The sequence below is a fragment of the Desmodus rotundus genome, chromosome 8 (genome assembly GCF_022682495.2).
Source record: "Desmodus rotundus isolate HL8 chromosome 8, HLdesRot8A.1, whole genome shotgun sequence".
In the NCBI taxonomy this organism is placed as follows: Eukaryota; Metazoa; Chordata; class Mammalia; order Chiroptera; family Phyllostomidae; genus Desmodus; species Desmodus rotundus.
In genome coordinates, this window is record NC_071394.1 from 89,584,959 (window position 1) to 89,612,210 (window position 27,252).

General features: G+C 37.6%; 1 protein-coding gene across 5 annotated transcripts in view; it reads left to right on the forward strand.

Moving 5' to 3' along the window:
* Positions 1–27,252, forward strand: part of DCP1A (decapping mRNA 1A) — a 57,087-nt gene that overhangs the window by 1,296 nt on the left and 28,539 nt on the right. For 3 of the 5 annotated variants that reach the window (XM_045192184.3, XM_024556510.4, XM_024556509.4), the window contains exons 2-4: positions 2,344–2,384; positions 4,530–4,657; positions 25,138–25,204. In XM_045192184.3, the coding sequence (XP_045048119.1) occupies positions 2,344–2,384; positions 4,530–4,657; positions 25,138–25,204 (236 nt within the window). Of the gene's footprint in view, positions 1–2,343; positions 2,385–4,529; positions 4,658–23,330; positions 23,586–25,137; positions 25,205–27,252 lie in introns of those variants that run through there. The other 2 variants (XM_045192185.3, XM_045192187.3) reach the window with 2 other exon arrangements.

Here is a 27,252-nt window from a genome sequence, read left to right on the forward strand (position 1 = left end):
CTCTAGGCTTTATTTAGACCTAGAAAATATTCCGTGCTAAACAAAATACTAGCAAAACGAATACAACAATTAAAAAAAAAGAGAATCCGTAAATGTTTGATGAGTTGAATTCGTGAATTACTGATGTTCACTTTTCAGTAAGAAATGACCTTGTACTGACAAAACTATGAAAGGTTATCGTCATACCACATCCTTTACAATATAACAGAGATATAAGTTACATTTAACCAATACTTTTGTGAAGATTATTTGCCGTTTATAAAGTTAACTCAGATGAAGACAGTTGTCAAAATTATTTTGCTTTAGATCTTTCCCTCACCTCCTGGAAGAGGAGGAGGTATGGGAAGCCACAAAAAACAAAATTATAGATTTATTTTTAAGTGAAACTGTTTTAGATATTGGCTTACTTTGAATTGTTCTGAATAATTTTTCTTGGTCCTACATATAAATTTGTGAAACAAGAATTGCAGACAAATGTTAAAGACTTGGGGCAGGGACTTACTAACAAACTTTTATTTCTAATTTTTCACAGACTTTCAATATTTTGGAATTTTAATTGTGAAGTCCTGCTTTATATATGAAATATAAGTCATAATAACCTGAGTTGAAAAATAACCTGAGGCTGCCATTGTTTGTTCATTTGTATTATGGAACATAGTACATAACCAAAATCTTTTGTGCCTTTCTTATTTTACAGTGAGTTGTGACTTTGCACACTGTGTTGTTTGGGCAAGTTTTCCCTGTGACACAGTTGATTACCAATTTTTTATACTAATAACTTAGCATTTGAAAGTCAAGAAAAAGCCTCTGAATCCCTAAGATGGAAAAGTTCCATGATACTTAAACTAGGGCGATACTCCTGGAACAAATTGAGATAATAAATATTTTTCATCCCAACAAACTAAATTTGATTTGACTAACATTTAACATTTTCTAACAGTCTGTTGATTACATTAAAATATTTAGGTCTTGCCCTGTCCAGTGTGACTCTAGTTTTGGGGTCGTCCCATAAACCAAAATGTTGCTGGTTTGATTCCCAGTCAGGGCACATGCCTGGGTCACGGGCCAGGTCCCCTGGCTGGAGACATTGGAGAGGAAACCGATCGATGTTCCTCTTGCACATCGATGTTTCTCTCCTTCTCTTTCTTCCTCCCTTTCTCTCTCTCTAAAAATAAATAAATAAAACCACTGTGTATGTTTTTAATAAATAAATAATAAAATCAAATATTTAGGTCCTGTGTAGCCTGTGAACTGCCAACTTTTATGTGTGTGTGTGTGTGTGTGTGTGTATGTATATATGTTTTATAACATTGTAACTATGTTTAAGACCTAAGTACACTCTTGGCACAGCAAATGAAAGATGGTGTGAGTTGTACTTTACTAATTCAAAACATTTCACTTTAAGCTAAAAAAATTTTTTTAATTATTTATTGGCCTACAATAATTATGTTAAGGCAGAGTATAGTTTCATTATCCAAAAGTTCTAAAAATAAGAAACTAATTGTGTTTGACAGTAATTTTTTTTTAAACTTTTATAAGATTTAGCCCTGGTTGGCGTGGCTCAGTGGATGGAGCACCACCGGGCTGCTAACTGAAAGGTCGCTGTTTGGATTTTCCATCAGGGCACATGCCTGGGTGGCCGACAGGTCCTTCATTGGGGGCATGCGAGAGTGAGAGGCAACCGATCAATGTATCTCTCACACACGGATGTTTCTCTCCCTCTCTTTTCTCCCTCCCTTCCCCTCTCTAAAAGTAAATAAATAAAATATTTTTTTAAAAAAGTTTTACTGAGCCAAACTGGCAACATATGCCAAGAAGCAATATTTCAAATAGCAGTACCTTCTGTTTTACAGTAATTTTCAACCACAACATTTGCTACTCATGAAATATACTAAAATCCCCCAATGATGAAACAAAGTATACTATAAGATAAAATTTCCTCTTTTTTTCCCTACTAACTTTGATAAACTTTAAAAATGAAGAAATTTCTATACACAGTACCTTGCCTTTAAAATTAAGAAATCTGGCTAAAACATTTTAACTTAAAAAGTGAAAGCTAATTCAGGATTTTCTTCTTTAAAAAAGAAAGGGAAAAAATGCTGCAGGTACAGGCATGTTGCTGGATTGAACAGCACATATGCATTAATGTGCATCAGGAGCATAGAAAGGAAACAGAAGAAACTGCTCATAGTAGTTTGTGGAGTGAGGGCTTAGTTGACCTGTTTGAAAGTAATTAATTTTAAAATAAGTAAGTTGATCTCAAACATGAAGTATTTCTTTTCCTTTGGAATATTTGGGGTTGGATTATGGATGAAAAACTAATTGATTCATTGTCTATTATAGGAGAAGACTGACATAGAAGGGACCTTATTTGTATATCGAAGGTAAGCTTTTAAAATACATAAATGTATTTTTAAACCTCATGGTGAGCAATGTCATATGAAGTGGTTCAACCCCATTGTACATTTGTCCTCAGAACCTTCCTGCTGGACCCTTCAAGTATTCATTCATCTCTACCAGTGAGATCCTAACCAAGTTACGTCTCCTCTTTGAGCCTTCCTGTGATTCGGAGTAAATAGAACTAGAACTTCTTTAGGAACCTAGCCAAACCATCTCAAAATAGAAAATATTTTGTAGTAATAACTGAGTCTAAAACAGATGCCTTCCTCCTCCCCATACCCCCACCCATATTTAAAAAGATATATAATTGAGAAAAATATAATCCATGAACTATCTCTATAAAATAATGTAGTTGAAGGGTCAGCCCTGCTGCTCTGTGGTTACTAAATGAGAGGTTATCTTCTGTGACTCGGGTTCTGTCCCCTTTCCTACCCACTCCGTAAAAGTTCTGGATTGTGTACAATGAATTCAGTAATGTGTATTTTTAATATGACAGTCCTTTAGAGATCATTCAGAATTGCACGTTTTTTTTACTTTCAACTTCTTGAAGGTATAAAATATGATTGATTTGCAAATTGCAAGTTTAGTGGTCTAAAAGTAACTAATGGGATGTGATAGTCACGGAGTTCCTTCTTTTCCTCGATCCCTGTTAGGCCTTGCTCCGGTTCCTTTGGTTTCTAAAGCTTAGGAACTCAGCAGGAGTTATGACTGACATCCGATTCTTTTCTTTTCTTTTCTTTTAAATACTATGAGCTATCTTTTAAAAGGATTGCTTTTATCCTTTGATTATAATTAAGAATTTATCAGATATTCTCTAAATTTTTTTGGTGGAGGAAGGTCTTTAACATTTACCTCCTATAAATCTAGAAACTTTTCAACTATTGGTAGAACTTTGGTGTCTATAATACTTTGAAAGTACTCCCCTGGCTTTTTTGTTACAGTATATAGTACAGATTCACTAATTGTAGAAAATGTGAAATTTAGTACTGTGAGTGACTTGACTTAATAAAATATAATACATGGAGGCTTCCACCATATTGATTGTAATAAAAGGCCAAAAGGAGAACATTATACCTTGGATAAAGTTATACTAGGATGTCATACTATTACTTTGCAGAGACCTTAGCATTGAAGAAGCCTGGATTTGGAGTCAGAAAACCTAAAGCTGAATTCTGGTTGTTATTTGTATGACTTTGGGCATAGGCCTTAATCATTTTGAGCTTGTTTCCTAATCTAATCTGTGAACAGGATTCTAAAATCTCTCCCAAGTATGCTGAGAAATGAATGAGAAACTGTAAAGTGTTGTATACACGTGAGGTGTCTAAAGGATCATGTACTGAATCACACTAGGTATAGGTACTAAGGACATCTCTTATTGCAGGATTTCAGGCATTTTCTCTTACTTGAGAGAACTATGGAAAGACCTATTTGGTACCAAAAAAATCATTATTCTAATGTCAGACAATCATCGTTATAACCAGTCCTGTACCATATTTAAAATAAATGAGACTTTTATTGAGCAAGTGTTTATTAAACATCTACTGTGTTGTTTGTCTTGGGATATAGCTAGGGAAAAATAAGACAAATTCCCTATTTGCATGGAGCTTACATTCTAATGGAGAAAGACAGTAAGTATGGAAAAGAGAAAGGAGGTTTAGAGGTATTGAGCTTGGGAGCCCTGAAAAGGATAGTTCTCAGGTAGGCCTCATTGAGAAAGTAACATTTGAGCAAAGGCTTGTGGGAAACAACGTAACTGTAGATTCTGGGCATGTGGTCCAGGCAGAAAAGTATTTAGAGAGAGCAGCAAGATGCTCAGTGTGGCTGGAGCAAGAAAAGCAAGGGAAGAGGCATAGGAGATGAAATCAAGGTGGGAGCAGGAGGGGTGCATATCACCTAAGACCTTGTGGCCTTCATAAGGACTTCGGCCTCTACTCTGAGGGACTGAGTCCTTGGAAGCTTCTGAAAGGAAGAGGATTATGATCTGACTTTTTTTGGTTTACAATTTTAAATGCTAATAATATTGTGTAATGCAATAATGTATGCATTCTTAGAAATGGAAATAAAGAAGTAGGTAGCATTTCTGCAAACTAACAGTGACTGCAGATTATTATTATTCTATTAAATCTAAGGTCAGCTTCACCTTACCATGGTTTTACCATTGTGAATCGCTTGAACATGCACAATCTTGTTGAACCAGTGAACAAAGATTTGGAATTTCAGCTCCATGAACCATTTCTTCTGTATAGAAATGCAAGCTGTGAGTATATCTGTTTTATTACAGGTCATATGTTTATAATTAAAATTGAGTGACTACAGTTTCTACCAACACATTTTTGGAGGGTTTTTTTTGTTGTTTGTTTGGTTTTTTTTTTTTTTTTTTTAATTTATTTTTTATTGTTATTCAATTACAGTTGTATGCCTTTTCTCCCCTTACATTTTTGGAGTTTTAAGTTACAAAAAAAACATTTAGTCTATACTCTTTTATAGTTATAAATTAGTCTCAGTAAAAGCAAATCTTTTAACTTGGGCTTCTAAAATTAAAACACTTTTGTATACAATAATTTAGTATGTTATTTTAGTTAACTATACTACTTCATTTAATAGCATTACATCCTGTTGTTTGCTTTATGAAGGTAAGTTTCTTGTGAGACTGAATTGTTGCCACCCATGCCCCTGAGCAATAGGACTTAGTTTGAGAAACACAGAATGGGACAGACACTGATAGTTCTGTCCACAAAGAAAGTATTATCTTTGCCCTGATAATGGTATTTTTCAATCTGCTTATTTAGTTGAGTGTGTGCTGAGCCAAGAGGTACTGTACTTTAATGTTAATAATACAGTCACCTCTATGGGGAAGGCAGGTGTTTAAGTCAACTGAGACTCAGGTGAGTGGCACCCACTCAGTTGGAGAGTGAGAATAACCTTTTTTTTTCCCCTTCATAGTCCAGGGTTTTTTCAGACATTTTACAGACCGTTAAGAATGATTGGATGTAGTAAGCAAAGCTAGAGCGGTCCTTTCAAGATGTAATGTACTAAAAAATATGCAGTACTTGGTGCCTACATTTCAGGATGCGTAATGAACGGGTGTGAGGACGGAAGGTACGCTGGAACTGTCACCTAGGGAAATTACTGGAGAGAAGTGTTGCTTCTAACTCAAAAAAGAAGTTACTGTGTTTGAATTTCACTTGAATGGGAGGTAACTGGTATTGGAGGGATGTATAAAATATGAAAAGCTACTAGAAATTATGTATCTTTTAATTCCCTGAATGAGAAGTGGCAAGGTCTATTTTGAAGCTAGAAGCCCCAAATTCTTCTCCCTAACTCTCTTTTAAGTATCTAAGTGAAGTGGAATCTCTTTTCAATAAACTATTTATCCAGCTAATTGAATTACCTCTGAGATTTTAATTTCTGTGGACATTTGGAAATGCCTTTTAATACCTATAAGTTCAGATAGATTTAAACTAATATTAACTGTAGAATTATTCCAGATGACTGTTTTCTTTGTGCGGAACATTCTGTTGAAGGGGGAATACTGCAAAGAAACACAGATCCAATTTTTTTTTAAAGAGAAATTGGCTTAATTCTGCTCTTCACTGGAAACTTAATCTAGCAATTGTTTCTTAGAAAATTCTGATCATTAAAATAGTAGGTAAGATTATCAGAGGCCCATGGACATAATCACCATTTAGTGCAAGCATGAAGTGAATTGTATTGTATTTCATTCACAAGTAAAGTTTCCATTCAAGTAGGAGGTGCAGCGTAACACAAATATAATGAAACCATGATTAACCAAATTAACTAATCAGAGCTTCAGTTATCTGGAAATAGTTCTGTAGTCCAAGTGTGGAAGAAATGAAGACAGATTATAAGAAAGAAAGCTAATGTTAGATTTTATTTTGTGGAAATTTAGCAAATAAGTACAATCTGGGGTCAGCATAAAAATGTCAATGTTTTATAACTTTAACCCCAGTATAGTGCCAGTATTAATAGGTAATTTGTTATAACGTTAAGATTTTAAATTATCAGGAGTGTTTATTATCTTACAGTATTCTTGAGCAGAAAAGTACACTAATGCATTTTATTTTAGAGAGATACTCAACGAGAGATTGAAACAAAGGTTTCCTTAGTTAAACAGAAAACTCACTCAACCAGGTCATGTCATTTCCCAGTTAATGGAGGCTCTAAATCATTATCCCCTAAGAGACTTACAGTTTCTGATATTGCTAATTAGAAATTCAAGAACACGTCAGCTTGTTTTCAGACTAGAGAAAGGCCTGGAAAGGTCAAGTACAACATTGTGGGTATATTAGAAACAGTCTAGAAGAGGAGCTTGGGGAAATACTTAAAGGAGTAGCTGTATCGGGGAGAAGTGACAAGACAGCACAAAGTGATCGGGGAGTGTTCAGGCCTCTCTTCAGTAGTGTGTGTCTTGTCTACCTCATCTTAAAAGTAGAAAGTAGTCTTGTTGGGTCAGCAAGCCATTGAGTTGTTCAGGGATTTGTTCTTTAAATAAAAAGTTAATTAGTGCCTGATTGTGTACACAGGTAATTATACCTGATTCTGTAGCTGCGATTCTGCCATTTTCTTGTGGGAAATAGCACCAAGCCACCTGACCCATTTTCCTCGCACACCTTCAGATCCAGCCTCTTTCACTCAGATCAGTTGGTAGAGTAAAATAATAGAAAATGGAACTATAGCTTTGTTCCGTTCTAAATTTTGTTTATTTTGTTTATTTTTCTTTATACGAAATGCTGGCCCAACCCCACCCCACCCCACCTTCCACCAAGAGAAGGTGAAATTTTACGGAGAAAGTGCTTATCCTAGTCAAGGGCTTAGGTTTGGTGATTCTCTTGAATCTTTCAGAAGCAGTAACTACATTTTTACGTGCTATGCAAGGGCCTCTTGGCATCCACAGGAACCCAGTGGGGCTGCCGCGAGGGATGGGGAGACCAACTGTAACCTTAGATAGATCACTTCAACCACTGTGTCCTGCTCGTCCTAAAAGGCATCATATATGTGAAGATATTTTATCAGTCACTTAAAATATAAAATATTACAGACTGTGTCTCCGTCTTGGACTCAAGCCAAAGGATCTTGTTAGTGAGAGAGTCATAAGGACTTTGATATTATCCCGGTTCTTTATAACCCGTGCCCATCGTGTGCTGCTCCCCATTCCTTCTGACTAGCACCATGGCAAGCTGGGAACCCTGATTATCTTTTCAGATACTATTTTCAGATGTTGTTGGGGCCATTACTAGACAGCCTGAGCTGTGACGAGTTGAAAATATATATGTTAAAATGGAAATCTTAGTGGGTACAGATTTTTTAAACTCTCAACAAAAGCAATTTTGATTAGTAGGTTATGGTGTTTGTTTCTTTGTTTTAATTTTTTTTTTCAATTATAACTGGATATAATATTAGTTTCAGGTGTACAACATACTGACTGGACATTCATATAACTTACAAAATAATCACCCCAGTAAGTCTAGCACCCATGTGCTTGGTACTCATTTTTCTCGTAATACTGAAACATATAGCATCCCCCTGCCTAAAACTTTATATTAATAATAAGATATAGTAATAATGTTTTAATCTCCCTTAAAAATATTGATGAGAGTTTTAATTTATCTATAATTAGTTGGGGGGGACATAGATCCTTTGCTGTGTAAACATATGCATTACTGCCAACCTGCTGATCTTCCGTTTTTTTTTGTAAACAATCCATTTCACTAACTGGATTATAAAATCATTCTTTGTAGACTGAACTTGTAGGTGTTCTGTGGCAAAGGCACGTCAAGGAAAATATCTTTCAACTGTCCAGCAATAGCATAACAGAAAATCTTCCTACAAATATTTAGAAATGCCATATAAAATACTAACTGTATAGCTTAAGCAAAAAGGAAACAGTGGACATTGCCATGGGCCGGCATCAAACTGAAGTCTGAAAGTGAAACTGGGAAGCCTGTGAACTGACACTGGCTGCTAGCTGTTAGGCGTTCTAGCGAAAGGGGAACTCTCCTTTATGTGAAGACCCCATTATAATTACATGGAATCAGGAGACAAGATCTTGAGTCCTAATGAGGTACAAAGTTGGGACTGAGACGCACATACCAGCGTACATCCAGGTCCCCAGATAAGCTATATAATTAATTAGATATTGGCCCACCAACCTAGGGAGATGAAAGGCAAGCGTATATGTCTTGTCTGGGCTGGATTAGAGGGCAACTGTTTCCCCTAAAACTTGTAACCATGAGCCTTCTCTCATTCAGATTTGGAGTTATACCATTCATTTGGTATAATTGCTTACCCAAGCCAAAAAATCAATGTAAAATTAATCTTCAGCTGGTGAGCACTCTAGGACCCCTGACAAACAGAACTGCAGAACTCTTCCAGAGGGACACATCCTTAACACAAATCGCCCAGGGATCTCATTGATAAGCTTTATGGTCCACAATTACTAAATATACAAGGAAGTAATTTACAGTCAATGAAAGAGGTAGGATACAACAAACAGCGGGATTAGCCAGATCTTCCCAAGAACTTTAGTTCGTGAAGTGATCAGATAGAGACTTTAATGCATGGGGTGTCAAACTCATTTTCACCGGGGCCACAGCAGCCTCACAGTTGCTTTCAAAGGGCCAAATGTAATTTCAACTCCTTAACAGTTAAGGAGTAGTTACATTTATACAGTCCTAAAATTATTTTGGCCCTTTGAAGGCGACCACGAAGCTGATGTGGCCCCCTGGTGGAAATGAGTTTGACACCTCTGCTTTAATGGATGTAGATGTCAAGTGTAGATTATAAAATGACAGGCCAACCAAGTACAAACAACCAAGTAGAACTTAGAGAAATTAAATTTTTAATTATTGAAATAAATTCTTTACCTGGACTCAACAATTGGAAAGAATTTTGGGAAATTGGAGGACACATCTGAGAAAAGTATCCAGAATGCATCCCAGAATGAGAAAGAAATGGAAAATATGACAGAGAGAATAGAATTGGAAAGTCTAACAGATGACAGAGAAGAATTTCAGAATGATAAAATTTAAAGATTTTTGTTTATTTTTCGAGAGAGGGGAAGGGAGGGAGGAAGAGGGGGAGAGAAACATCGATGTGCCATCAGTTGCCTCTCACGTGCCCCCAACCAGGGACCTGGCCCTCAACCCAGGCATGTGCCCTGACCGGGAATCAAACTGGCAGGCTTAGGTTCGCAGGCTGGTGCTCAGTCCACTGAACCACAGCAGCCAGGGCAGAATGATAAAAATTAGAGAAAGGTAGTATTTGAAGAGTTTGAGAATTTTCCACAATCTGCGAAAAACGAAAATCTCAGAAGATGTCAGTAGAATAAGTCCCCAAGCATAATAACTAGAAATAAATACAAACCCGAACACATGGTAAATCATCAAAGGCAAAGAGACAGCAGCAACCAGAGGCTGCCTGAGGTTGATTATTTACAAATAGCAATAACTAGACAGCATGTTCAGTTGCAGCTACTGAGTTTGCAAGACAAAGGAATAATATTTTCTAAGTACTGAGGGGAAAAACAACCAACAATTTAGTAATCCAAGAAAACAAAATAAAGACTTTTTTCAACAATAACAGACCTGCCTCTAGTAGCACTGTCCAATGCGGTAGCCACATACTGCTTTTGAACATTTGAAATGTGCCTATTGAAACTGAATTTTTAATTGTATTTAATTTAAATTTAATGGTGCAGTTCAAAAGGCTGTAGTTGAAAAGTAAGATAATTGAGCACAGGAATAGGAGATGAAATTTAAGAAACAATGAGCAAAGAAAATGAGATAAATCAAAATAAGCAGTGACTGTGTAAAACAATAAAGTGACTAGAAATACTAGACAGCAGTAACAAAAGCCGTTCAAACCTACACATCCCGAGACTGAGGTAAGATAAACTGATTAATCATAGACTTTTACATCAGCCTATGTGTGTTGAAAAGATTCAAGGTAACCACTGCATAATAAAAATAGGATGTCTTTTAAACCAGTAGAAACCAGAATTAGAACAAAGTGAATAGAAACCATGGGAAATAGAAAGCCCAAAACAAAATGGCAGAAATAAATAAATTAGTACCTAGAACAAATATTAAGTGAACTAAAACTACTAGTTAAGACAGATTTTGAGGTTGGATAAAGATACAGAATTTGGCCGTTACACTGCTTTCAGAAATCTTAAAACTTGTCCTGGCTGGGTGGCTAAGTTGGTTGGAGTGCTGTCCCATACACCAAAGGATTGTGGTTCCATTCCCAGTCAGGGCACATGCCTAGGTTGCAGGTTTGATCCCCAGTCAAGTGTGTACAGGAGGTAACTTACAGGTGTTTTTCTCTCACAAAGTCTCAAAACTCAAAAACCTGGAAAGGTTGAAAGTTAAGGGATAAAATGAGGTATCTCAGGCAACTATTAACCAGTCAAACAAGGGAGATGTAGTTATATTAATCAGACGTGATAGATTCTAAGGTAAAAACATCTGGGATAAAGCTTACCCCATAATGATAAAGGAACAAATTACCTAGAAGATAAAACAGTTCCAAACTAGTGTGTATCTAGTATATGTCAGAAATGTATGTGGAATGTTTAAAATCTATAATGACAGATTTAACAGGCCACCTTAGTAATTGGCGGATAAAGTAGACAACTCAGGAAGATTACGGTATATTTAAACGGTACAGTTAACCTTACTAGTGTGTATCTAGTATATGTCAGAAATGTATGTGGAATGTTTAAAATCTATAATGACAGATTTAACAGGCCACCTTAGTAATTGGCGGATAAAGTAGACAACTCAGGAAGATTACGGTATATTTAAACGGTACAGTTAACCTTGATCTAGTGGACACGTGAAGACCCTTGCTTCCAGAAATTCAAGGATTTGCATTTTTCTCAAGTACACATTCAAATTTTATAATTACCACATGTAGGCCACCCAGCCCAAGAAGTTAGAAACCTGAGTAAATTTGAAGGAAAATAATAGATGAGTAGAAATTAATTGGGGAAAGTAGAAATTGGAGTATAACAATAGAGCAAATCTACATAATTTTCAAAAAACACGCTCCTATATATGATTGATCCAACTACAATAAAAAGAGTGAGAGGAGGTATGCTAAGCAATATTAGGAAATGTGTACATATGTGAGTGTGTGTGGGTATACACATCACTGTACATTTCTGACCTTATTGTAGGGTGTTTATCCCCACAGACCAATTTTCTGCAGTGAAGAAGTCATTCTTCCCATATTCACTGTCCTTCAGCCAGCATTTGGCAACCACCCACTATAAGCAGCGTACCTCACTAAGTATGCTTCTCTGAGAAGGTGCCTTTTCCTAAGCCCAGTGCCGAGGGGTCCTTTGCTTTCCACTTGTGTGGGCACCTCTCAGAGTGAAAGTGGTAACCTGGCATCTGTGTGTGTGTAGTATATACTACAGCTGAATTATGAAATACCCCAAGAATAATTTGTAAGGTGGGTTCTGAGCAGTTTTTTTTTTTTTAATCCAAAATTTGGTGTTTGAATTAACAGAAACATAAAAGCAAGCAGAACTGGTTTTTCTGTTACAGCTAAACCATTTACAGTATGACCTGCTTAATTTAAAATATTAAGGTAAAGGTTTGTGGTACCATTAAGCTCTGCAGAATCAATTCTGGCACTTAAGGATTTTCTTTTGCAAAACTATTTCAGTATTGTCTTTCACTTTTAAACAAACAAGGTGGTTATTTCACTGAAATGCATACCCACATTCAGTGATATTTAACTATCTGTCATTTGCCAAACACTTTACCAAGTGCTATATACCATTTTAATTAAAACTATTGTTTACTTTTAAAGAATTTTATTTGTCCTTCAGTCCTGCTGTACTTTTTTGGGAAATTGTAGGCAGAAGTCATAAAATTGGTTAGAACGTCTAGTGTCAGAACTCTGCCTTTCTGGTAAGGGTCAAGATTCTTAATGAAATACGCTGCTGTGTTAATCCAAATGCTATGCTTATTCCTAAAACAACTTTGTTCATTAATGGTAAAAATTAATTAAGACCTGTGATTTGAGAATTTTCCGTTGTAAATTTGAAGGATTAGGCTAGTAATAGCCAAAACCTGACCCACCAGAGAGGCGAAGACAGCTCTTAGTTTTCTCCATCCAGCACCTTACGGTATGGACGGCCCACTGAACGCCACTTTTCATGTTTTAAATGTTTTCTGTAGCCAGCAGCACTGTGGGGAAGTGAACAAGTATGTAGTTCCATAGCCCGCTTAACAACAACAAAACAATCGCCGTAACAAGAACAATTAAAAATATTACTGCTTTTTAGTATTTTTAAGAACTTACCTCCAAAAGCCTGTGAGAAGTTCCCCTTCGTTTCCGCTTCACTTACAACTTTTCCTTTGTATCGGGCATCAGTCTCCTGATACAGAACATTTTTAATTAAAATTAGATCGCTAGAAAAAGCAGGGAGATTCATTTCCATAGTGTTGAAAGTGCAGCTGCCAAATGGAAAGTTTCAGTAAAAGAAATACTGTAGTGTGTACCCCTTTTTTTTTCCTCTCTGCTTGTCCTTTCTCAGTTGAAGGGCAAGACTTACAACAGTAGAGATGGTAGGTGGCTGTTGGCACTTGGCACAAATCTTCAGACTTAAAGCACAGTGCAAGAGAAGTTTATAATTTCTCAAGTCAAAAAATGTGAGTTCTACCTCCAAACTGAAAGAGGAGTTTATAAACAATTTTAAAAGTTCCACAGTTCATTCTTTGTGATCTTTGAATTTAGCACAGTGCTTCTTACTAGCCTGAGGAAATGCAGTCAGTTTTCCCCCATCAGCTGCAGCACTGCGCTGGTGGGTATGATTCTGTAATCAGAGAAGGAGAAAGGATCTGTGGCAACTGCATTAGTCTGGCCTTCTGAACCAAGATAAGGAAAGAGCCTTGCTGTTGCCACATTTGTAGATTGAAGAGGTAAAAGCACCACGAAAACATGGAGCGACTGAGACTCCAAGGCTGACCTGGTGACACTGTTAGGTCAGACATTTCAGAAACCTGTACTGCTTGATATCTGCTGCAGGCTGCTGTGTAGCAGAGCCTCCACCAGGTGCCTTTTGTTAATTTTGTGAGTCCATGAACATTTTAGAATTTCCAAAGCACATTCTTTTCAGTATGCCTTGCTAATTTACTGGCTTTCCCTCCCCTCATGTAGTGTTGGCACGTAAAAAGCAATTTTATCTTCTTTTTAAATCGTGGTGTTAATCTAAATTGTAAAGATTTTCGAAGTTAACCATGCTGCACCATTTATCTCCAATATTTTCTCTTATAAGAACTCACAAAGGAAAGCAACAATTACTTGTTAAATGGCAGAAATGTGTTTTTCTTAATATGTATATGTATAGGTTTTCGCCTGGGTTTACATGGTAAAGTCCGTTGTGGAGGTAAATATTGAAACAGAGTAACCGCTAGTCCAAGAAGATTGGAAGGCACTCTGGAGTTGGCAGAATAAGCCTCCAGGCTGAGCACTTGACGTCAGTACCCTGGAGGATCCAGGTAGATCTGAGTTCCTTACAGAGCCACTCTTTCCAGGCATGCTCAGCTTTTTCTTTTTATTGAAAGGAAGACATAGGATAAGCACTTGCCACCAGTATTTAAAAGTTAGGATATTTTACACACACATACACCCCGTACCGCTGGATTTCTACCTTTTCTTCTAGTGGCAAAATGGCATGTATGGTCACACAGCACCTGCATTCCTGCAAACACTAAAAGCCAAAGCTCTGGGTTGGCTGCCCTCCACATCCTCATGGATCCCACCTCCTGAGGTTTCTTAAAATCCTGTGGGCATTTGCTTTACAACCATGGTTTGGGTAATCTCTTAGTAAATTGACAGAAAAATATATAGGAGAGAAGTTAGGGAAAGGAGCGAAAAGAAGTTCCGCCTTTTCTTACACCACTGCCTGCCTGACCTATTTTCCGAAGCCCTAGGTGTAGATTTTTAGAAGCCCAGGAAATAGGAACTCAACTCCATGAAGGCCAGGGGCCATACTTCTCACCCTTTGTTGTCCCTTATGATGCATAAAAATGATCATATTTGTGTGGGAAACCAGGGTGAATAGACTACCCGTGGTGGTTGGACGTCTCCATCCAGCGTTTTGGCACGTCCATTATCACTTGCAGCACACACTGAGAGGGCGCTCTCGGAACTTAGGGAGTGGCGAGTACTGTGTGGCAATAATGGCAGTCAGTCCTGACAGCAGAGATAAAACCCTCATGTGGTTCACTGTTTTATTTGGGCTTGCCTATCATTTAAGAATAAAAGTTTATAAATAAAAATGATTAGTTGTGATGTCCTTAGGTTTATTTTCTTAGTCCCTAAAAAAAGTTCGAGGGTCATTTTATGTGTCTGGATCCTATACTTATTATATTAACAGGGACTGTAAGCAACATTGCTGATAAATATTTTCAGGCTTGATTTAATTTAGAGAGGGGTACCAAATTTTAAAATACTAAACCAAAGAGCTTGCAAAATAGCATTTTTCAATTACCTGGCCCAGCCCTAACTGGTGTGGCTCAGTGGGTTGGGCATCATCCCACAAACCAAAAGGTTGCTGGTTTGATTCCCATCAGGGCACACGCCTGGGTTGCAGGCCAGATCCCCAGTTGGGAGTGTGCGTGAGCCAACTGATCAGTGTTACTCTCCCTCTCTTTCTCCTTCCCCTTTCTCTAAAAATAAATAAATAAAATCTTTCATAAATAAACAACCTGGCCCAAGTCTTTTAGTTAATGATCAATACACTTATTTAAAAATTTTAAAGTGGGCTCCATCTCTACCATGTTAGTTTCAATGGTGTTTTAAGATGTGTGTTTCGGCCAAAAGGAGTAAGCTGCTAAGGTAATTGAAGCATATCTACCAGCCTGTCGTACAAATTCACAACATTTCCTCACCTGCCGGTGGGTGTGTGTGTTCTTACTCCCACCTCAGAGCCTTTCTCTGCTCTCTGTCCCGACTGTTTGATGTTCATGTGGAACCACCAGGCTTATTCTTGTCTTAAATGATCTGTCAAGGCAGAAGCATTTGCTTTTATACTTGCCAGGGCAGACTTTGTTTATGTAATCTGTTCCAGTCTTGTATCATTTTTATAATCAGAAGGGTCTTCCTTATGTCTAGAGTAAATGTTTTTGGCTGTGTTCAGAGCCGATTTCCTTGTTTTTGTTTCCTGGTATAGGGGATCTTTGTCAGTATCATCTTTAGAAATTTTGTTACTCTGAACACCAGTGCAAAAAAGCTTTTATCAAACCCCCTTTTCTGCTTTGTGCCATGCTGAGAAAACCTCCAGCTTCCTCAAATCCGTTTAGAAAGTAGGTCAAATCTAAATAGTAAACGACTCAAAAAGACACCATGTTCATGAGAGTGATTTCCAGCTCTGTTTTTGTGACATTTCACGAGACCTCTACAAGTCTCAAGGGATTTTATAAAGCCTCCATATGATATTAATTTGGATTTTGTAACTTTATGTATGCCACATACCACTCCAGATTAGAAGCAGAGTGAAGTACATCAAATCATAATAGGCTTTTGGATCTCCAAACAGGCTCTCTAGGGAAATGGAAAACTCTTGCCCCTCAGCTTTTTAAAATTTCTCAATATTAAATAATCCAAATACCTTTAGTCTTTGTCAGTCTTATTTTTCATACTTTGAAAAGAGAAGGGCTGTCATTTAAAAAGAAAAGGAAACATTTGATTTTGTTTATGCTTTTCTGCATCTTCCTGTTTTTCGTTGAAGTGCAAACTGAAGGTAATTAAATATCCTGTCATACTTCCAGACTCTCAGTGACTCGCCTCTACAGCATGACTTACTGGGGACAGCTGGTAACAGCCTCGATATATGGTGGGTGTCCAATAGTTTGCTTTCATCTTGAGAAAAGCCATTTATCGTACAGGATGCCATCATTATTTGCTATAGCAAAGTAGTACTGTATTGCCAAGTCCCTAAATCCTCTGTGGTATAATTAATCAAGGAAAATTATTTCAGGTTGTTTGTTGACAAGGTGTATTAGGCCATGTAGTTAAGTTCTCTTGAGGAAAGAATACTTAGCTTTGGTTTGGAGACAATGTTCTCCGCAGTTTTAGCTATCTGACATACTTGTCTGTCTTTTCTCACTGGTGACAGTGACAGGCTTAGTGGCAGGTCTTTGGGCCTTCTTGCCAGTTGCATGCACTGAGCATTTGATATGTTGGCAGACAGCTGATTCTTGGATGCGTGTCTGAACCTCTACAGGTCTGCTTTTGGCAGAATCGAGTGTGACTCTTATCCTTTTCCCATTAAGCTATCATTATGGCTTCCTTATCTTTATTTCTTCTGCAGACATGCCTTTGAAAGCGTTTGGCTCTTTTTTGGCAGTTTACTTGATAATGTACAAGAGTGGAAGGCATGTGTCTTACTTCTAAATTAGAGTATTTTTCAAAAGAAAGAGGGAACCTAAGTGAAGATTTGTCATAATAAGTTGATAGCTCTGATGGATTTATTTTGATTATCAATTTGGAATTCTTTCCTAAGATTTTGTTTTACAATCCCCTATGAAACCATAGTTAAACACCTCTGGTTAGCCAAAAAAAATGTGTGCCTCTCTGAGCCTGGCACATTGCATATCATATATATTTTCTCATCACTCTAAGTTGTATGGGTGTATGCATTAGAGGAATACTGGAATCATCTGTATTTGCACTTTTGTGTTTTGCTTGTTCTTTAGTCAAGGCTGGAAGAGGCATATTTAAAGAAAGATAGGTGTGTGTAGTTGCCATATATGGAGTATTTTCAAAGCCCAATCTGAATGACTCTATGTTGGAGCAGTTGTTAGCTGCTAAGAACATAGCTAAGACCCTGCAGTAGATAATAATTTCTGTCTTCTGTAACAAGGCTGCTTCTGTGCTATTCCCTTGGGCTGTCAAAGGTAAATTTGTTGACTTACATGTTTCAAGATTATTATTCATTGGATGCTGATTCTGTTTGAAGCATCAGTAGTGTTTTGAAATTCTGTGAATAGAAGTACTATGAAAATGGGTTCTGAACATGAGAAACTAGTCACAGCCATTCAAAGACTTGGAAGACAAAAGCAAACCTCAGCTGCTTCATGGTAGTGCCTGTAGCCACCTGTAGGACACATAGGTAGACATGGTTCTGACAGTTTAGGACAAGTTCAGTGTAATTGGAGGGTTTCCCTGCCAGAGAAGCCTTCTCTTGTAAACAGGGTGGGAAAAAAATTTGTTTGCGCTCTTCATTGATTAAAATGAAGCCATTGCCCTGGCTGGTGTGGCTCAGTGGATGGAGCTCTGGCCTGTGAACCAAGGAGTCACTGGTTCGATTCCCAGTCAGGGCACATGCTTGGGTTGCCGGCCAGATCCCCAGTGGGGGGGTGCATGAGAGGCAACCACAAATTGATGTTTCTCTCCCTCTCTTCCTCCCTTCCCCTCCGTCTAAAATAATAAGTAAAATGTAAAAAAAAAAAATGAAGCGCCCTGTCCGGGGCAGCTCAGTGGATTGAGTGCAGGGCTGCAAACCGGGGGGTCTCCTGTTCAATTCCCGGTCAGGGTACATGCCTGGGTTTCAGGCTGGGTCCCCAGTGGGGAGCACGTGAGAGGCAGCCACACATTGATGTTTCTTTCCCTCTCTCCTTCCCTTCCCCTCTCTCTAAAAATAAATAAATAAAACGTTAAAAAAAAATGAAGCTATTTACTCTGATTATCCATGATGTTTTCATTCACTGTACAGTGACAGTTAAAAACTCCCATTAAATTTTTATTTTCATTGAAAAGGGAGCTTATACAGTTATGATTGGCCATGAAGTCTTATTGGGTTGGCCAAGAGATACTGTGTTGACCAAACAGTCTGTTTAGTTTTTTTCTGTCAAAAGACGCACTTTTCCTTTTCACTGATAACTATATTGATTTGGATATTTTGAGTATGTATATCAGCTATCTCCCGCTATTGGCTTCTAGTGGGTAGAGGCCAGGGGTGCGGCTAAACACCTTCCAATACATAAGACAGCCCCACAGCAAAGAATTTTTTGGCTCGAATGTCGCTAATACCAAGAGACTTTGCAAACTACTTTAGACATGTTCAGTCAGCCTCAACATCTTCTCTACACACTGCACAAATCATTTTTTGTGTTTCAGTCATGTTTTTACCTTTCTTGAAGTAATAAAGCATAATACACCGAAAATGTTGCATATTTCTTTCCATCTCCAGTATTAAAATGGCTGTACAAAAATTCACCAATTTTGATGTTATTTTAAATTGCATGCTAATACGACAGCTGTTTCAAATGAAGTTAAAGACAACTAAGCACTACTAGAACCATTGTACAGAAAAAAATGTAACAGACTTTTTGGCCAGCCTAATATAATTAAACTTAATTGAAGGTAAAACAAAATTTACAATTAAAATAGCTTTTTAGCTTTTATTAACAGTGACTTTCTAAATTATAGTTGGGTTTTTTTTTAAGATTTTATTTATTTATTCTTAGAGGGAAAGGGAAGGGGAGAGAGAGAGAGAAACATCACTGCGTGGCTGCCTCCCACACACCCCATGCTGGGACCTGGCCGCCAACCCAGGCACGTGCCCCAACCGGGAATCAAACCATGACCCTTTGGTTTACAGGCCAGTGCTCCATCCAGCGAGCTACACCAGCCAGGGCTAAATTACAGTATCTTGATAGTATCTTTATACAGTACAAATAATAGCTATTTAAAAAGAATTTTAATTTAAAGTTTCTTGTAGTAGCATTTATAGTTCCTATATTCTGTCATTTTTTTAGTGTATAATTTTTAACTTAGTTATTTATACTTCTTTTATCTGTTGCTTTAATCTTCAAGCATAACAAGGTTCATTAACTTTTTATTTCTAGAAAAAAAATTTTGTTATTTAAAGTAGCGAGGCGCAGTAGATATGCAGTGGCAAGGCCCAGGAATGAGAAAACCTGAGTTCTAGTTCTGAGACTGTTTTTCTCTTGATTTATTAATAAGTCACTTAACCTTGCCGTGAGCCTCAGTTTTCTATCCATAAAAGAACCTAATGAAACTTCTGATACAAACAATATGGCATAGATCTCTTTCTCTCTGCTTCTCTCTGTCAGTATAAAATTCAGAAATAACACAAGAGACAATCAGGAGACCTCTGAAAGGTGAAAGAGGAAGATCATCTGGTGTAGGGCCCAGAACTGACCGAACACAGCAGCAGGGTGTCTTACAACCTCCCACCCAACAGAATAAGGGGTCTCAGGCCTGGTGTTTCTCGACCTCCAACCTAGCAATCGAATGTGGCCTAGTTAGGCTCATTCTTCCCCTAAATCCAATGGGAGTCCTGCCAACAATACCAGGTGAGTACAGCAAAACTGGCAGAAAAGATTGGAAGCCCTACTAATAATAAGTGGCCACCAAGAGAGTACTTTTTCTGCCGTCCATGAAGGGAAGGTGGGTGCAGGGGAAGAGTCACACACAACCAGCCTGTCCTGGGAAGCAGTCTTCATTTGTGAAGGTCAGAGGCTTCTTTTCCCCCAGAGGTACACCAGGTGGCCTGACCGTGGGAGACTCTTTCCACTGCTTCAGGCAACACTGGCTGAGAGCCTACTAAATTCCTACCTCAAGAATTAGAAACAGAAGAGCAAAATCAACTGAAAGCATAAAGAAATAAGGTAGAATAAAGATAACAGCAGAAATCAATGAAATTAAAAATAGAGAAAAATCAAATCAATTAAACAAAAAGCTGGTTCTTTGAAAAAAGTCAATAAAATTAATAAATCTTTAGCAGGACTAAAAAAAGAAGATGGATTTCCAGTATCAGGATTGAAATGATGGGTATTACTACAGATCCTCCTGGCTTTAAAAGTAATGAGGGTGCTGTAAGCAACTTCATACTCAGAAACTTGACAACGTAGAAGAAATGGACCTGTTCCTTGAAAACCACAAACTACAAAATTCAACCAACATAAAATAGATAACATGAATAGTCCTATATCCATTAAAGAAAATGAATTCATAATTTTTCTTTTAGAGAGAGGGGGAAGGGAGGGAGAAAGGCAAAGAGACACATTGATTGGCTGCCTCTCACATACCCTAAACCAGAGACCTGGCCCGCAGCCCAAGCATGTGCCCTGACCGGGAATTAAACCGGCTTCTTTTTGGTTTCGGTGATGACACCCAGCCCACTGAGCCACACCAGTCAGGGCTGAATTCATAATTTAAAAGCTTATGAAACAGAATTCTCCAGGCCCAGAAGATTTTAATGGAAAATTTAAAGGATAATTTACACTAATATTACAGGTTCTTCCAGGAAATAGAAAAGGAGGGAACATTTCCAAACTGGTATTTTTATAAGACCAGTATTACCATGATAACCAAACAAGACAAAGGCAGTACCAAAAGAAAAGCTACATATCATTATCTCTCATGAAATTAGATTTTTAAAATCTTCAACCAAGTATTAGCAAATCCAACAATAAGTACAAATATAAAAATTGCCTAGATGGGCTTTACTCCAGATATGCAAATCTTGTTTGGTATTGAAAATCAATCCATGTAATCCACTGTATCAATAGGCTAAAGAGGAGATAGGAAAAATATCATGTGATCATATTGTTTTGGGGTTTTTTTAATCCTCACCTGAGGACATTTTTTCCATTGCTTTTGCAGAGATAGGGAGAAACATCAATGTGAGAGAGGGACATCAATTGGTTGTCTTCTCGTACATGCCCTGACGAAGGATTGAACCCACCATCTGGACATGTTCCCTGACCAGGAATCAAACCCGCAAACTTTTGGTCTACGGGACAATGCTTTAAGCTGCTGAGCTACACCAGCCAGGGCCATGTTGTATTTTTTGACACACAAAAAAATAATTTGACAAAATCCAATGTTTATGAATAAAACTTTCAAGTTACAAATAGAAGTGAACTATCTCATCTTAATGAAGAGCATCTATAGCAAACATCATGTTTATAGGCTTTTTGAAAGGCTCACAGTTTTCCCCTCTAAAATCGAGAGCAAGACGAGGATGTCCAGTGTCATCACTGCTGTTCAACCCAGCACTGGAAGTTCTAGCCACTGCAGTAAGGCAAGAAAGAAAACTAGCAGGTCTACAGATTGGGGAAGAAGATATAAAAGTGTTCCTGCTCACAGATGACCTGATTGTCTATGTACAAATTCCTAGAACTAATAAGTGAGTTTAGTAAGGTCTGAGGATAGAATATCAACACACATAAAATGTGTCACATTTCTGCATATAACAATGAACTTGTGGAAAACCAAATTAAAAACAATACCACTTATAATCTCTACAAAGAAAATTAAATACTTGGGTGAAAACTTAAATTATAAAATACTGATGAGCCCTAGCCAGGTGGCTCAGTTGGTTGGAGCATCCTGTACACCAAAAGGTTACAGGTTCGATCCCCGGTTGGAACGCATATGGGGAGGCAACCAATTAATGTTTCTCTCTTACAGCAACATTTCTCTCTCTCCCTTCCTCTTTCTCTAAAATAAGTAAAAACATAACCTCAGGTGAGAATTAAAAAAAATAAAATAATGAAAATACCAATGAAAGAAGACCTCAACAAATGGACATGTGTACCATATTCCTCGTGTATTAAAGGACTCAACAGAGTAAAGATTTCAACTCTTCCCAAATGGACCTATCAGTTTAAAGCACTCCCTATCAAAATCCCAGCTAGGCTTTTTATAGGCATAGACAAACTTACACGAAAATTGAAATAGAAAGGCACAGGCCCTATAAGCTAAAATCTTGAAAAACAAACATAAAGAGGAAGGAATTATTCAAACCAATATGAAGACCTATTGTGTAGCTGTGACATCAACACAGTAGGGTATTGGTAGAGAGGTAAACAAATGGGACAGAATAAATAATCTGGAAATAGATGCACACAGGTGTGCCCAACTGATATTTGACAGGGGTATAAAAGGTTACTCAATAGAGGAGAGTATTTTCAACAAATAATATTGGAATAATTAGACCAAAAAGAGGAAAAACAAACCAAGAACCTTTCCATAAATCTTTCCATGCAAAAATTAACTCAAGATGGATCACCAACTTAAATGCAAATATATAAAACTTCTAAGAAAAAACATAGAAGATTCTGGCACTAGGACTCAGCACAGAGTTCTTAGACTTGACACCTAAAGCATGATTCCTAAAAGGAAAAACTGTGATTTGGACCATGTCAACATTAAAAATTTTGCTTTGAAAGGACCTTATTAAGAGGATGAAAAAATAAGGTGCAGACATGAAGAAAATACTTTCAAATCACATAGCTGACAAAGGACTAGTATCTTGAATATACAGTGTCCCGTAGAAGTAAGGTTTGCTTAAGTGTGGTTGGTAGGGTATGTGAATGTCTCATGTGAGAGGGACAGCAATTTGAATATTTCACCTAAAATGTCATATGGTGTGCTTGAGTGTGATATTATGTTACAGAATTACATGCTTATGACTTTGTAATAAAAGATTTTGTAATAAAAAAGGGGTATTATTTGTGCCAGACCCTGTATAAAGAACTCTCAAAATTCAACAGTAAAAAAAAAATATCCAATTAGAAGGGGCAAAAGACATGAACACACATTTGGCTAAAGAGGGTATATAGATGACAAAGAAGCACATGAAGAGATGTCAATAAATATCACTAGCTATTAGGGAAATGTCAATTAAAACGACGATGACTTGGCCCTGGCTGGGTAGCTCAGTTAGAGCATCATCCCAATGTGCAGGCTTGCGGGTCCCATCCCTGGTCAGGGCACATGCAAGAAATAGCCAGTGAATATATAAGTGGGGAAAAAAAATGATGTCACCCTTGATCTCCCCCTCTTCCTAAAATCAATAAATAAAAAATTAAAAGAAAAAACACACAATGACTTCCTTTCCAACCTGGGCCCAGCAGAATGGCTCCTGAGAAGAAGGGTAGCAAGAGGAACAAGAGCTGATCTGCCGACAGTGAGGTAGTGACCAGAGAATACACCATCAGCATTTACAAGCACACCCATCAGGTGGGTTTCAAGAAGCCTGCCCCAGGGGCACTCAGAGAGATCCGGAAATTTGCCGTGAAGGAGATGGGAACTCCAGATGTGCACATCGATACCAGGCTCAACAAAGCTGTCTGGGCCAAAGGAACAGGAATGTCCCATACTGTATTCAGGTACGGTTGTCCAGAAAACATAATGAGGGTGAAGATTGACCACACAAGCTCTATATGTTGGTTACCTGTCACCACCTTCAAAAATCTATGAACATTTAATGTGAATGAGAACTAACTCCTGATTGTCAAATAATTATCAAACTGCCAAAAAAAAATATGCTATATTGTACACCTATTAGAATGAATATAAAAGTTTAGAGAACTTTGCATTGAGAACAATAAGTGCTGGTACGAATGCAAACTAGATTGCTCACACATTGGTGGTGGAAGTATAAAATAGCACCACTCTGGAAAACAGCTTAACAGTTTCTTATTAAACTAAACATGCAACTACTGTGGCTCAGTAACTGTACTTTAGGGCATTTAACCCAAAGAAACAAAAAGTTAGTTTTGCACAAAAACCTGTACGCAAACATTTCATAGTAGGTTAATTCATAATATCCAAAAGCTGGAAACACTCCAGATGTCCTTCAATAAATAAATGGTTAAACAAACTCATACATTTGTACTATGAAATACTCAACAAAAACGGAGTATGGGGGGAATGAACTATTGATGTAAGCAAGGGAATTATGTTGAGTGAGGTGAGTCAATATCAAAAAGTTGTATACTATATGATTCCGTTTATATAGCATTCTTGAAATGACAACATTATAGAAACACAGATTAGTGTACCAGTGGTCAGAGATGGAATGGGGCCGTGGGAGGTGGTCGTAGCCAAGAAAGGGCATGAGGGATCCTCGTGGCCATAGAAATGTTCTATATTTGGACTGTATAAGCATCAGTAGCCTGGCTGTGATACTGTATTACAGTTTTACAAAATGTTGCAATTGGAGGAGACAAAAGGCACACAGGATCTCTGCTTATTTTTTTACAATACATATGAAACTAAAATTATATCAAAATTAAAAGTTCAGTTTTTTAAAGAAAGCGTAATGATACCTGCCCTTCCTGTTACCAGGGAGTAGTTGAAAATAAGAAAAGAGGTACAGCCCGGGACAAGCTGTGTCCCAGTAGGTGAACATGGTAGCAGTACGCCATACCTACCCACGTGCTTATTTTGGCATATATTCAGTATTTCTAGTCTGCGTTATCCAAAAAGTATATACAGTATATTTATATATTGTTATCTTTAATAAAGTTCATTTATCTAGTCACCAAATTGTTTTTGTGGGCTTTCTTGTGCTGATCACCATACTGGGGATAAAAAAAAAAAGATGGGAAAAGAAGTGTGATGGCAGAGTTGATCATAGGATGGGTCTGGGGCTGGTATTTGTTTTTAAAGCTTTGTTTTTACTGTGACATAATATTTTGTATTTTTAAGTTTCAAGGCTCACAAAGGTTCTAGTTTTTGATAGCTGGTAAACTGGTTTTCAATAATTAAGACCTTTTTTAACATTTTTGGGGAAAGGCATTTTTTCCTTTAGAGGAACCTTTAACAATTTGAGAGTCTGGTGATAAATTCTGTGGCATTCCATAGTAATACTATACTACTTACGTGCATGCTGAAACCTCATTTCCCCTTATCATTTTTTTCTCTTTGTTTTTCAAGTGTCAATATACAGTATCTGGTTTTATGACAAGAATGACTGTCATCGCATAGCCAAACTCATGGCGGAGTAAGTATTTATATCAGTCCATAGATTTATTTAATTAATGATAGATGAGAAATGAAAAATTACTTTTCTCCCTACTTTACTTTGTTACTGGAGTGTACTAACTTGCATATTTTCCTCCTAATTTCCTGTTTGTTGTCAAAAATTTGGAAAAGGCAGAAAAGCCTAAAGAAATCTGAAATTATTTATAGTCCTACTATGACACCCAATGTGTGTCAGCATGTTAGCCTGTTTCCTTCTGGTCTTTTCTTTATGTGTCCTTTACGTTGTGTAGTTGATTGTTTCTTGCAAAAATAGCATGCTGTATGTACATCCTACTTTTCATGTCAGTGGCATTTTTCCAGATCATTAGACAGCCCTCTCCAGTGTTCTGATGACTGCATTGTATCCAGTCCTGCGGGTAGACTGTAGTTTAACCAGAATCTTACTGTTAAACGTGTGGTTAGTGCCATCATATTGCTCAGCGTCATATGATGCTGTCTGCATGCAGTTTGCAGCCTGACCACCACATCTGACTTAGGTTCTCTCCTGATTTTCTCTGTAACAAGTGGTACTGTGTTCAGTAGCTGGTGGAGGACTGCACACATCCATATTTACCCCTTAAGTGAATTTACCTTTGACATAGATTCTAGGTTTAATAGTTGCCAATCCTTTAATAGATTGTGTTCCAGGAGATTTTTTTGTAAGTCAGAATCTTGGAGTTTGGAAAACAAGTTTCATTGAGTTGATGTTCTAAAGGGTGGTTCGTTGTCCTTTCTCAAGCCTGCCAGCAGAGGCCACGCCTCATGGCTCATCTGTATTGCTGGTATTGCTGGTCTGGATTCTAGGTGCCTGAGACACTGTGGTTCTGGAGGGGCCTGAGGAGCTCCAGAGCTCTGGGCAAAACGCTACAGTGGGCACACTTACTCTGGTGCACTTACGTTTCCTTTTCAGTTTTTGCCTGAATCTTCTCAGAAATGTTGACAACTCTTTCCCCTCTGTCAAATCAAGATTCCCTTTTCTCTCCTGAAGGATTTTTATCTATGTGTTTGGAAGAAAGCAATCTTAGTTATTTGAAACAATCTTATTTTAAAACTAATTTTTGTAAATAAATAATTAACCCCAAAACCTCAGTTCCGGGTATGTTTGCGCTTTACAAGAAGCACTCATAGCTAAGGTTTTAATCCAGGACTGCTAACATGTCCTGACTGGATGTTAATCAGCCACCTGCCTTCCCTGCTCTGGCTACAGCTCACAGAGCAGGCCGTGTGCACCCCCTGAGGATCGCTCCATGTGAACCTGTGTCATTCATATTTGAGAATGTGTTGGCTCTCTAGAACCACATTCTCTTTAGAGCATCTTTTCTCCGAAAAAGGATAAAAACTATTTTACAAAGTCATTTATTTGATGACACTACTGTGTAGTTTTGAAAGTAACAGGAGAGGCAGCTTACTTCTGTTTACCTAGAAGATGCAGATTTGTTGCTTCTTGGTTATCTGGAATATTTTTTTAACATTTAAACTTTGGAATATAGTAATACAGTTGACCATTGAGCAACACAGGTTTGTACTCTGTGGATCCACTTACACATGGATTTTGTTTTCAATAAATACATACAATAGTGTAAATGTATTTTCTCTTCCTTGTGATTTTCTTCATAACATTTGTTCTCTCTAACTTACAACAGAAAACGTATGTTAATCAACTATATTTATGTTATCAATAGGACTTCTAGTCAGCAGTAGGTTATTAGTAGGTAAGTTTTGGGGAGAGTTAAAAGCTATACTCAGATTTTCGACTGTGCTGAGAATCAGTGCCCGCTTATATCCACATTGTTCAAGGGTCAACTGTATCTAAACTTTGTCCTGCAGGCTGAGAGCTTTTGCAGCCTGAGTAAGAGAATCTCGCTTCTTTAGCTCTTACAGCTATTTACAGGAAACCATTTTGAGCTTTTTTTCTCTATCACAGCAAGTAGTACCCGTAATGTAAAGCTTCAGATGGTAAATGAAACTGAAGACTAAAGGCCTGTCTGAAAATACTGTACTGAACCCCAAAATAGGATGAGGAAGTAG